At 35.3% G+C, this 13,097-nt stretch overlaps 1 protein-coding gene across 1 annotated transcript; it reads left to right on the top strand.

Moving 5' to 3' along the window:
- Nucleotides 1-3,739: 3,739 nt before the first annotated feature.
- Nucleotides 3,740-11,858, top strand: LOC107810667 (putative protein S-acyltransferase 19). Its single transcript, XM_016635467.2, is given in 10 exon segments — nt 3,740-4,593; nt 5,978-6,091; nt 6,679-7,089; nt 8,075-8,143; nt 8,250-8,321; nt 8,395-8,523; nt 8,628-8,708; nt 8,907-9,107; nt 10,416-11,323; nt 11,325-11,858. Coding segments are annotated over 10 exon segments (2,160 nt in total). The 5' UTR covers nt 3,740-4,548; the 3' UTR covers nt 11,455-11,858.
- The last annotated feature ends 1,239 nt before the right edge of the window (nt 11,859-13,097 follow it).

Below are 13,097 nucleotides of genomic sequence, written 5' to 3'. Positions count from 1 at the left end.
TATTTTTTATTTGGCCAAACTGTCCAAATTTCATGACAGATTTGATCTCAAGATCCTCGTCAATATTAATTATATTGAGCGCTACATTATATTTACAATATCGTCAACGATCATTTTATATCGGTTCTACTATTACCCAATAAAGACATAACTTATTGAGGTCTTTTTATCTTATTATTTTCAGGTACCTGAGCCTCTCTCATGAGGTCTTATGAAGTGTTATGTGGTGATACTCTTTTAGAGCACTTGCCTCCTTATTATGACCATCTTGAATATTTGCTCCTCTCCTTCTTCAAGGAGTTTTATCTTTGGAACCGATTAGTCTATTATGCTTCATGTATGCCATAGACTCTATTCATTATGAACTTTATTTTATTTGGAGCATTAGCAGCTGGATATGACATTTAGCTTTGGGTCAGCAAATACGCCTGACAATATTTTGCAAATGAATTATCACTTGAACTTCAAGTTCATATTTTCTCGTACGAGGATCTAGATGTACTCATAATAATTCATTACATGCATTACTTTTTTTAGCTGCCCATTTTCTCCCATATTCTTGGGATCACCAACACATATCCCTAGCCTTATTTGGGGATCCATCTTTGTGCATTGTGGTGGAATAATTAAATCATATAGCACATTCATATTTCTAGATAGAAATTATTTGGTTCCTGACCCTGAACCGATTGTGATAGGGGAGAACTTATCATAACTTGGCTAGATGCGTACAAGTACTGTTGTATATTAAATAATACATCACATACCCAATTTTATTTTGGCAGTTTTGTTCTCATAACCAATGGTTTAGATACAATTGGAGGCATACAATTTCTGCTAAACCAACTTGGATTTAAACCAGTATTATCAAGATAAATCATCATAATTTATATTCTGAAACTGTGCTCTAATAATTTGAGCAATCAATCTTGCAAAAGCCAAACTGCAAGTTGATAACAAATGCACATGTTATCATAAAATAGATGCATCTATTAAAATCATATAATAGTAAACGGTCCACGTAGAAGGTGACTGAGCCCATATATTTATCACATTTTATTCATTCCAAAAATCAAGGGATTCAATCCCAACCTCAACTGGTATATCATGAGAATAAGCAGCATAATTGTTGAAGAATCTTATATTTCTTCAATATATGCCAATGTAATTTTCAATTAATTTTTCGCATCATAATTGAACCGAGATGGTCAACCGGTCATGCCAACTAATATTTATTTCAGTAAACCTCTAGTTTACTTGTGGCTTGTGATTGCATCATCATGCTTATACTTGTGTAGTACAAATAGAAGAAAAGGCAGGTAACCTTTCATATTTACCCGGTATGATTATAGTAATATAAAGATATTCAATCTTCTTTTCATTTATAGTCTCAATATGCCAACCACTTTGGCTAATATATTTGTAAATCAAAATGTTTCTTTTGAGACTTACTACAATATTAATGTCATGAACAATTTGATTCATCCTGGTAGTAACAAATTAGTTCTTTCAGAGCTCTTAACTGCTTTTGTACTACAAGATCTTTTGTCACACCATCCATATAATGAATGTCTCCTTCACAAAGAGAATCATATCATAATAATTGTCATGTTCAAAATCATCATAAGCAAAATAATTTCTTGCTTTAATTTTGCTTTTAATAACTTTCATAAGGCATGACAAAATATTTTTGGCGTATCACCTGTATGTGACCAATGATATATTCATGTAACTACACAGTAATATTCATTATCTTTCTTTGTCTCAAACCTCCCTTAGAGGTGAGTTGTAGTATGTATCCAATCATGCATTGTACGTCTTTATTCATTACTTTTATTACATATTGCTACATTCACCTTCAGGAATGAGCCTGCATTCTCAATGCTTATCACAAGTCACATTCTCTTAAAAAAATGGAGTATAATTATCGTGACATACTTTATAAATTTTTCATACCATTTTGATGGTAAATATTTCCTTCACCTTTTTGAAGGATTACATCGAGAACCCTTATTGTTCTCCTTTTATAGTTACCATAATGAAGACAAATTATTATTTCGTCCCTTTTCATGTCTTCGTACATTCATACAGTCATGAAAAATTATTTTGTCGTCTTTCAAACTTATCATATATTGTTGCCACATTCATTTCACTGAATGGAGCATATCAAGTAGGGCGGGCTTCATGATTCTTTCATCTATACTGTGCATTGCGACTCAAATCCAATGCTTTACCCATATAAAGGCATGTTAGGCAAAATGTGTTGGGACTCAAACCCAACTCTTATCATTATAGTGCACCAGAACTTAAATATGTCTTAACTAGTTGCATAATAGGCCAAAGTACAAGATTAAATTATCAATTTTGTGGTCAGAAACATAAACAAAATTAGTTACAACAAGATTTAAAAATGTAACCACTTTTTAAGGTTGTAGGACGAAAACGTTTCATTCCTTCTAAGTGTTATCACTTTTAGATTTACGTGAATTCAAATAGAAGTGCATTCAAATAAATACTACATAATTTGTTAGAACACTTACCAATTTTGTAAACGATAAAGCAAATCAATAAAGTAAGAATAAAGACTAGGACTTGGAAGCATATATATAATTCTTGTAGTACTTCCAGTATCTACATATGCGATCCAATTCACATCATAATATATGGATTATAGATGATAGTCAAAGGCTAAGATTGACTGTAAATCAGAATATCTATTATGCTTACAACTATCCTGCCACAATATTATGTTTATTTATGCATGCATTTAACCAACTATGCAGGAATAGTACCAGTTTAGTTCTATTCATTAAATATTACCATAATAACGTTTATCTTAGCGTGAAAAGGGTAAAGGGCATATTGGTTGTCTGATATCTGCGCACATATATGTAAGCACTATTCAGCACGTTAAATATAAGTTAAAGAATTGAGTAGAGAGTACCTGTTTCAAAACTTAATTAGAAAATATATATTCATGCATTTTGATTTGGTTCATGAATAGATCCCTTGAAGTATAGCCAAACGATAACTAAAAATTCATATCAGACGTCAAGAAAGAATAAGCAAAAACTATACTTGCCAATGCAGGACTCGCACACTTTCAAGCTATAACAAAATGGAAATAAAATACTGAAAGCTTATTGTGAGTTATCATGGCAAAATAGAAAAATTTTGAGATTAGTGAAAGATAAAAATAAAAATATGAATAAGCTAGAAAGATGAAAACTTATCTTGTATTAGTATCCAGCCCATTGACTTCTATCTTTATTTTGTTTGATAGCCACAGAATTGTTGGTATAAGGATAGCAAACACAAAGCACAGTCTATGCCTATATGGAGGTGTACGAAAATGGGAGCACAGTCGTGCTGATAACGTGTTATGAAATAAAAGCAATTTAGTAAAACATGAACAAGAACATGATATGAAATAAAAGCAATTTAGTAAAACATGAACAAGAAATAGAGATAGAGAGAAGGAAGAGTATTTCTTCTTCAATTGTGTGTATTTTCCTATTTATTACAAGGCTTTTATATAGGCATGAAAAGTGAAGAAAAATATGTCATTGAATATGTCATTAAGCATAAAAATATGTCATTGAATATGTTATTAAGCATTTGAGAAGATAATGGAGGAAGAATAAGCATCCAGTTTGATTTTTCCTATAATAATTAGAACCTTAATTTAAAAAGAATGTTAGGTCAGCTCATATGTGACTTCATTCACTCAGTTGTAGTCACAAAAGATACTAGTACAGCACAAAGGAAGACACCAAAAAAGAAGAATTAAGGGCAGTGGGTCCCATTCACAACAGCCCCCAAATTAATGTACAATTCCACTATCTTTCCACCAAGAAAGGCACCTTCCCTTCAATCACTCTCTTTTTCCTCTTAACCCTCACTCTGTGTTTGTGTGTGTGTTTGTGAGGCCCTTTCCCCACTCCATACTCTTTTTTCTTTAAACAACAAAAACATAGCCCTTTACAGTCAACTCTTTACCCATCTTCTGTCCCTTTGTTTTGTCCCTTTTGTCTCTCACCAAACCTCTCAATTCTTGTGTAATATTTGTATTTTCCTAACATTCTTGCCCCTTTTTTGTTTTTCTTTTTAAAAAAAAAATTGTTGTAAATTCTTGAATGTCAGAGCTAATGAAGAACAAGTGCTAACATTTTGAACCAGAAAGGTGGCAAAGTTTCTATAATTTTGAGTGTTTTACTTTTTTTTTTCTTCTAAATTGACTCATATTTGGAGAAAAAAAGTGGGTTATAGTTTTTGGGTGTTTTGGAAAGAAAGGAGAAATTTCTTGTTTTGTTTTCTCTTCTTTCCCATTTTTTGTATTTCCTCAAGTATTATTGCCTTTTTTGTGAATGAACCTTTTTGATACTTGTAAATGTAGAATGTTAGGGCTAATGAAGAACCACTACTGAAAATTTGTACGTCTGATATTTGGGGGAAAAAGTGGGTTAATTGGTGTTTTTGGAGAAAAGGGGAGAAAAATTATCTCTCTGCTTTGAGTTGAGTCTAAGTGAAAGTGTGAAAAAGTGAATAATGGTGAGGAAACATGGATGGCAGCTACCAGCACACACCTTTCAGGTCTGATTTCTGTTGATAATTGCTTTCCGATTTGATAATAATTGTCCGTCTGATTGCTTTATTAGTAGTGATTACTCATTGATAGTAGTGACCTACACTTCTGGTTCATTCTATGGTAAGTTACTTGTGAAATTTGAGGAGTTCAGTTGTTAAGAAGGTGCAAGTAGCACTCATTGAGGATAGAGAGAGAGTCCTTTGAGATGGTTTGGCAGGACATCAGCCTACAGATGCACCGGTCAGTAAGTGTGAAACTATGGTGAGTGAAGGTGATAATAGGGGGCGGGTAGACCTAAAATTACATGGAAGTAAGTTGTCTTGGAAAACCTACAAGCAAAAGATCCATATAGGTTATATGTACCAGTTGGGAATATTATATATATATATATACACACACACACACATATATATTTTTCACTTTTATTTATTTGGTATTGATGATAACCTGAGTTGAGCTTAAATGAAGCAGTGACGATGCATATTGCGGACCCAAGCTTGTTGGGACTGAGGCGTGGTTGTAGTTGTAGTAGTTAAGGCTTTTTCAGCAATTATATTGTGCACAGCTATGAGGATTAGAAATTGTTTTATGGTCTATCCTTCTAAGGTGGTTTTTCTGTTTTTATACATTAATGAAATAAAGCTCATGAAGAAAGGAGATACAACAAATGTAGCTTAAGGCAACTATACTGTCAATGGTTAATAATAAGCATAGGCTATGTCTTTTGAAATTTCAGGTTGCCAACCTTCGCAAAGGACATTGATATCACTAAGGATAAATGCAAATCCTAGATGAGTTTGTTTGGATTAAGATGCTATTGAAGTTTAACTTGAGAACAACTAGGAATTTGTAATATGAAACTTGGTTAACTTGAGAACAACTAGGAATTTGTAATATGAAACTTGGTTCCTTTTTCAAAAGTTTGCAAGTTTTCCCCATAAAGAAGAGAAGGACGAATAACTTGTCAATTTTGGCGACCTCTTGGCACTGATGATCTTTTTTCGGATAGGTTAATCCCCAGCAGTTGGAAATTAAGAAATGGATTTAGGAATATTTAAATGAAGGGAAATGGTCAATATTAGTTAAGGACAACCTTTAGGTAATTCACATTCTTGAAGTAGAAAAAGAAATGCATCATGTTTCTGACATTCAGGAAACTTGTGAGTTGTGACAATGGAAAATTAGTTTTTCACCGTATAATCCTGACATTGCTCGGTAATTTAGTTTACAGATCTCAGTTTTTCTTTCTTTTGCAACCATTGTAAATGTTCAGTGATTTTCTATCATAATGTAATGGCAATGGCCTTTCGAATTTGGCTTAGTTGTGTAAAATACTTCAGTTGTGCCTGTGCAATATGTGGCCTAAATGTTGGACTCTTGATTTTGCAGGTTGTTGCTATAACTGTATTTTGCTTGTTAGTAGTCGCATTTTATGCTTTCTTTTCCCCTTTCCTCGGAGGACGCATTTGGGAGTATGCTTCAATCGCAGTTTATTCACCAGTGGTATGTGATACGAGTAATTTTATACGTATCTGCTATATATGCATCTCTTGCATCTGTTTTCTTTAGCTGTCAGTTTAGAAAAAGACAAACAAAATCTTGAGCATTTGGTCTTGAAAGGCTTTTTGGAAAGTATCGTCTAGTTGGTCATTTTTCTGAACTTCAATTATGTGTATCTGGATCTTCATCCATCATTTGGCTAAATGCTATTATTCTCATCCTAGTGTTGCTGGACATTGTTGGGACGACCGTGGAGAACCTGCTCTGATTCTATTACGTGTCTCTGATCTTCATTCATTATTTTTGCATGCTAATTTGTCCTAATCTATGTGACAAGCTCTCTGTTTTAGGACATCCCCAAAATATGACTATTTGGTCAAATTCAAATGATTCGTGATATGATGTTTCTACAATGAAACAAACTTTTAAAATGGAAAAAAGAACTTTGAAAAAAAATTCATTCTATTACTACCATATTATAAATCAAAATAGCTTCTTAATCTCCATGTCTCGTCAAATATTGGTTAAAATCAGTGTTATTTTGTAAATTTATTTAACTAAGGTTACTTGATCCTTATGTCATATTGCAGGCATTGCTTGTTTTTGTTCTTTATGTTCGGAGTACTGCAATCAATCCTGCAGATCCAGGCATTATGTATAAATTTGATTCTGGACGAATGAATAACACCAACTCAAATCATGGATTGTCTGCAAGAGATCTGCCTGGGAAATTTGATGAACATAGTAATGATGCACGTTCTTCTCTGTCGTCAGCTTCAAGAAGTTCCATTGGCGCTGCTAACGCTATCAAGAAAGGTCGACTAGAAGCAGAGAGATTAGATAAGCAAGTGGTTTCTTTGAATAGAAAGTCTTCTTGTTGTAGGATTGGAGGAGTCTTTTGCTTTTTATTTGTACATGAGGATTGCCGCAAAACAGATGGAGCTGCTGAGGAGGAAGTGGCAGGTGAAGATGCTCTGTTTTGCACATTGTGCAATGCTGAGGTAGATAATCTAATTTTTTTTTTTTTTTATCTTTTATGATTTTGAGCCCGTTTTGATTAGCTGATTGTAAATAGCTGATAACCTAGTTGCGGAAAGTAATGCATGAAAAGTTGCTCTTAGTGTGTTTCATAAGCCACAAGAGCAAACATTTCCATAAGTCGATAAAGGCTTGGATGCACATTTTAGAATTCACATGTATAACAGCATAAGATTGAAAACAACCTTACTGTCGTGGATGAAATATGTTGATGCAATGGTATTATGCCGATATCTTAATATCATATGTAATATGTGGGAAAACTATATCTATGCGTGCAACTTAACATATCATTGACGATGACACTGAATGGGGATTTCAAGTCAGGAGATGGACTGGGAATTGTCTTTCTTGCATTGAACTGTGAAAATAAAGAAGAATGGAAAACTTGTCTTTAATGACAATGTACTAGAGGAGCTCCTCTAATAAGAGTCTTAGGCTACTTTATTGTAAATAATTGTTCTCAATGCACGGTAAGGTAAGCGATTATTTTTCACAAGTAAATACATAATATTCTACATCCTACCTATTCTGAACCAGACACATTTTAACATATAGTTTCATACATTCTCTCGACTTTTAACTCTTCATAGACTATTTCACAACATGATCTGCTGCACAAATTGTTCAATTATATACAAATTGAGAGATTTGATAGTTTATAAATATGGACGGGGTAGGTACATCCATGTGTATGCAGAAAAACTCAACATCACATGGCCATTTTATGCTCCTTCTGTTTCTGTCCTAGTTTTTCATTATTTTATTTTTTTAATAACTGAGAACTCTCCGAGATAATGCTAGTTCTGTTTCTGTCCTAGTTTTGTGGCTTAGGCATGTGACTCAGTGCAGATTCCCATTGTGGGATATGTAGACCACTTTACATATCTGCTTGTGGACAACGTAGGCATAGCTCCCTATAAACTCTGACTGCTTGGTGTGTTGCAGGTGCGTAAGTTCAGTAAACATTGTCGAAGCTGTGATAAATGTGTGGATGGATTTGATCACCATTGTCGGGTATACATCTCAGTCATCTATGGTACATCTTATTCTGATTTCTGTTACGGAACCCACTTTTTTATATTTTTTACGAGGAAACTAACCATATTTATTGAATGGACAGTGGCTCAACAACTGTGTTGGGAGGAAAAACTATGTTACCTTTATATCACTGATGGCCACCAGCTTGGTCTGGGTATGTTTGAGGCAAATCAGTTACAACAGAATGATTGTGTTTTCATCAGTGAATCACTCACACTTTTTTGCAGCTTGTTACTGAGGCTGGAGTTGGAATTGCTGTTATGGTACGATGCTTTGTACACAAAAGGAATATGGAGGCTGAAATTGTTGATAGACTAGGGAATGGTTTTTCCCTGGCCCCATTTGCAACTGTTGTGGTAACTTTTACATGAGATATACTTGCACTGATCACTATTCTGACTGGTTAATGAGAAAAGAGTGCATGTTCATAATTTGTGATGCACATTGACTTTTTATGCAGGCTGTATGTACAACAGTTTCATTGCTTGCTTGTGTTCCTTTAGGCGAGCTTTTCTTTTTCCACATGATACTGATAAGAAAGGTAGATTGTTGATGATTTCCTCTTTGTAGTTTGAATTGGAAAATGAAGTTTTTGGGACAATGTCAAGATTTGAGATTTTGCCTAAATGCCTATATCTTTAACCACAACTGGAGCATGTATAAAGGAGGATTATTGAGTTTTGAAGATCTGCAGTGAAAACTTATTCTGATTCTTTTTTCAAAATTACCTTGCTGTCAGGGCATTACAACGTACGAGTACGTCGTAGCTATGAGGGCCATGAGTGAGGCACCGGCGGGAGCATCTGTAGATGAAGAAATGCCGAACATTGTATACTCTCCATCAGGGTCAGCTACAACTGGCTTCAGCGGTGGAAGTTCTTTGGGCCTGCAATACAAAGGAGCATGGTGCACCCCTCCTAGGGTGTTTGTTGATTATCAGGTATTATTAGTATCAATTGAAAAAGTTTTAAGTACTGAAAGTTCAAGTCTCCGTTGGTTAGCAAAGAGGATGCCTTTATCCTTCTTTTGTTTGCTACTTTGAAACCTATACTCCTGTTACATGGAGCATCCCTTAGAAATAGTGAACCTAGGGCCCGAAGAGTGACAATTATGTCCTTTAAGATTAAAAAAAATACATACTCTCTCCGTTCCAATTTATGTAAACCTGTTTGACTGGCCATAAAGTTTAAGAAAAATGAAGACTTTTGGAATTTGTGGTCCTAAACAAATAAAAAAGGTGGCCAGAGTATTTGTGTGGTCATAAAAGCTTCTCATTAAGGGTAGAATTGTAAGTTTAAGTTAAATTGTTACCAAATTTAGAAAGGGGTCATTCTTTTTGGAACGGACCAAAAAGGAAATAGGTTCACATAAACTGGAACAGAGGGAGTATAATTTTAGTTAAAATATATATTTCTTATCATAAAAGTAATCCATGGAGGCTAAGTTTCTCCTTGAGTAGTTTTAATCTATGTTTCCTGAAGTCTTAAAAAATGCTGTGTGGTGCGTGTTGGATCCTCCAAAAGTAATGCTTTTTTGAGGATCCGATACGGGTGCTGCAGCATTTTTGGAGAGTCCAAGCAATATAGGTTTTAATTAATGAATTACCCTGCCTGGACCCGAATGGTTCTGTTAAAGAATGAGGCTTATGAAAAAGAAAGGTTTAAATTTGGGAATTCTGATCAAACGAAATCACATAACACTGACCTCATGGATGATTGATCCAAAATCTTTCTGTAGCTCTCTCTTTTTGGTGTGATACTACAAGATATAGAAAAAGTTGCTTGTCTCTTTGTTGTCTCACAACCTTCATTGCCACCGCCTCTAACTCCCATTTATCATTATTATATACCTAGAAATTAAGTAGTATTTTTTTGGTTTCTGCAAACTCCAAAGTTTCTAGAATTTCAAAATTAGGCATTTTTTATTCTTCCAGAGTTCATATTACTCTGCTGGGTGGGTGCATCATCACTCTAGACACGGGTGCATTAGGTGCTTTGTTTGCCATTTCACTATCCATTTAGATGGGTGATAGATTTTATTCATACGAAAATCCTATGCACAGTGTTACTTTGGGACTTTCTGTGTGCCATACATTTAACAAATTACTCTCGATGGCTAAGCTTAAATAGTTATATCTGATGTAATGTAGTATCGGTGTCCCACATCGGGTAAATACAGAGCCTGATGTTCTGTATTTACCCAATGTGGGACTCTCTGATGTTCTGACTGTCTTTGAATTGATGACCAGGAAGAAGTTGCACCACAGTTAGAGCCTGGAATGGTCCCATCAACAGTTGATCCGGATGCAGCTGGTTTTGTTGAAAAGGGAAACAAGGGACCTAAGCGGCCTGTTAAGATCAGTGCATGGAAACTTGCAAAATTGGATTCCAGTGAAGCCATGAGAGCTGCAGCAAAAGCTAGAGCATCCTCATCTGTTTTACGCCCTATAGATAACCGTCGTTTTGATCCTGAATTGAGCTCCAGTGAGAACATGAGTGTCAGAAGCAGTATCAGTGCTGATACGGGAGGAAATAGGGACTTGAGAAATGAATTGAGGAATTCACTTGCTCCTAGTCAAGGTAGCCGGGATGAGTATGAAACTGGAACTCACAGTGTCAGTAGCTTTAGCAGTCCGAGCCATGTGCATGAATCAGTCACACTAAGCCCTCTCCCACAAGCTCACAGCTTAGGCCATCTCAATGCTGCCATTGCCCCAGAGAGGGCCCGGACTTCTCGGGCTGCACTCCCTAATCATAACCACCAAGTCTTACATTCTTCAGAATTTGATGAGAAGATCATGCAGAGGAATAGTCCCACCGATCCGTTATTGCTTTCAGCTCCTGCCCCTGCAGCTTCTCTGCTCAGAGATGTTAAACGAACGTCTGTTGTTTGGGACCAAGAAGCTGGAAGGTATGTGTCTGTTCCGGTATCAGCTTTAGATGCTCGTACAAGGCCGTCCATGCAAGGAGGATCATCAAATCCTAATGCTGGATCTGCTAGTAATGACAAGAGGCCAGCCCCTCTCCCTCGAGAACCTTCACAGCCTCCCGCAAAGCCTCCAGTCGAGCAGTCAGAAAAGCTAACATATACTGGAGAGTCAATATTCTTTGGTGGTCCACTTTTGCGCGGTCCAATTAAGGACGGACTGATAAATGAGAGGGGCTGGTTCTAGAGATGGCCAAGAGAGGCTGCCATTTAATTTGCCTCGCGAATCCAGGTTCAAAAGGGATGCTGCTTCCCATCAACTTCCCGTGTTCATTCCTGGTGATTTCGAGTCAAATAAGTAAAACTTCCGGGACTAGCAATGGATGTTCACTTTGCATTTGCCTTTGCATAGCAAGGGTTGAACAGAAGAAACCCCTCGAGCTATAGCTGGTTTTGACATTCCAGGAACCTTGCAGTCTGTTGCAGCCACTGTACATTCCGAGGTTCCGGTGGTTTCTTCTCGACGGATTGTTTAACTTAACACGACGGAAAAATGAATGTAGTGTTGAGGAGATGCACTCCTAGTTCCCTCTCTGAACCTTTTGTATGTAGAGCTGAACTTGAATGGTAGAGTTAGCTTCTTGTAGCAATTTTGCAATGAGAAGTCTCCGACTTCATTACCTTTTTTCTTTTGCCTGAAATCAGACTATATTACCTGCATGGTGCAATTTGGTTCTTATTTTATGCCATATTTATATTACCTGCACGGTGCAATTTGAGTTCCAGACCATTGAAAACGTAACAATTGTGTGTGTGTGTGTGTGTATATATATATATATATATATATATATATATATATATATATATATATACAACAAATAAGAAGACCCTTCGTTCATAAAGTTGCCATGATTTTTCATTTAGACATTTTAACCAGATCTTGTTCTGATTGAATACTTATAGTAGATTGTACCAATCAAACACATTTCGCATTGGCTTGAAAATATCTCAAGCTCGTATATGTAAGCGCTCGTTTAATAACTTTAGTGTGAAAGATGAACCTAAGAAATCATTTAAATGGCTAATTATTTCATGTAAAGAGCGCTTGAGGTATTTCCAGGTTAGTGCAAAATGTGTTTGATATTTGCTACTAATTTTCACCAACAAAAGTACTTAGTTTTGTCCACCAAAATTTGGACAAACGAGAAAAATCAGCCGAGGTTTGAATCCTAATCTCTCATAAGTTTAATCCCACTTTATTAGCTGCTAGACTAGAAAAATTACTATATTAACCATTAGACCACACCTTTTAAGATGCTTTTTTTGGCACCTGCCCTTTTACTTCCAAGTTCCAAGCAATTGCAGATGTAGTCATGAGTCATTGACAGATTTTCACTTGGATTATCGATCAACTAAATACATTTAACCTTTACTAACAGAAATATCTCTTTTGGTCTCTCAAATAACCAATTCTCGGAAACTCAAAATACGAGTAGTAGGAAAAAATGATACTATTAGTATAAAAGAAGATATACTTACAGATTTACCTATTATCTATCAAGTCTACGATAATTTATTAGTAGAGGTTTTATTGATTGATGATTATAGTCAATTAGTTGTAGTACCAAAAAGTGATACTCTCTTAATATATAAGCACTCGTTGAGTTATTTACCCCTTTAGTAAATAGTAAAATTGTTAAAAGGTGTACAAAGCTATAATAAGTCAAATATCATAGTAGGGATGAATATAAATATATAATTATAGAATCAGCCAAGTACCATACTAATTTTAAAATAAATTCCAACACTGGAGTATTTTTCAATTTTTTAAAAAAGAAGAGCATTTGTCAACAGATAGACCAACTTCTCAAAGCTTATTTAATTTGTATAACTTCCTCACGTTCATATCTTTTAAGGAAAGATTCTTTTGAGTTGAAAGTTTTTTCCCTCAAGCTACCATTTAAAATGGTTGTTTTAATTGCTTTTATTTTGCATTTCCTTACCC

This window comes from Nicotiana tabacum, chromosome 13, assembly GCF_000715075.1.
Source record: "Nicotiana tabacum cultivar K326 chromosome 13, ASM71507v2, whole genome shotgun sequence".
NCBI lineage: Eukaryota > Viridiplantae > Streptophyta > Magnoliopsida > Solanales > Solanaceae > Nicotiana > Nicotiana tabacum.
Note: the sequence above shows the minus strand (reverse complement) of the source record. Positions and strands in the feature narration are given on the sequence as shown.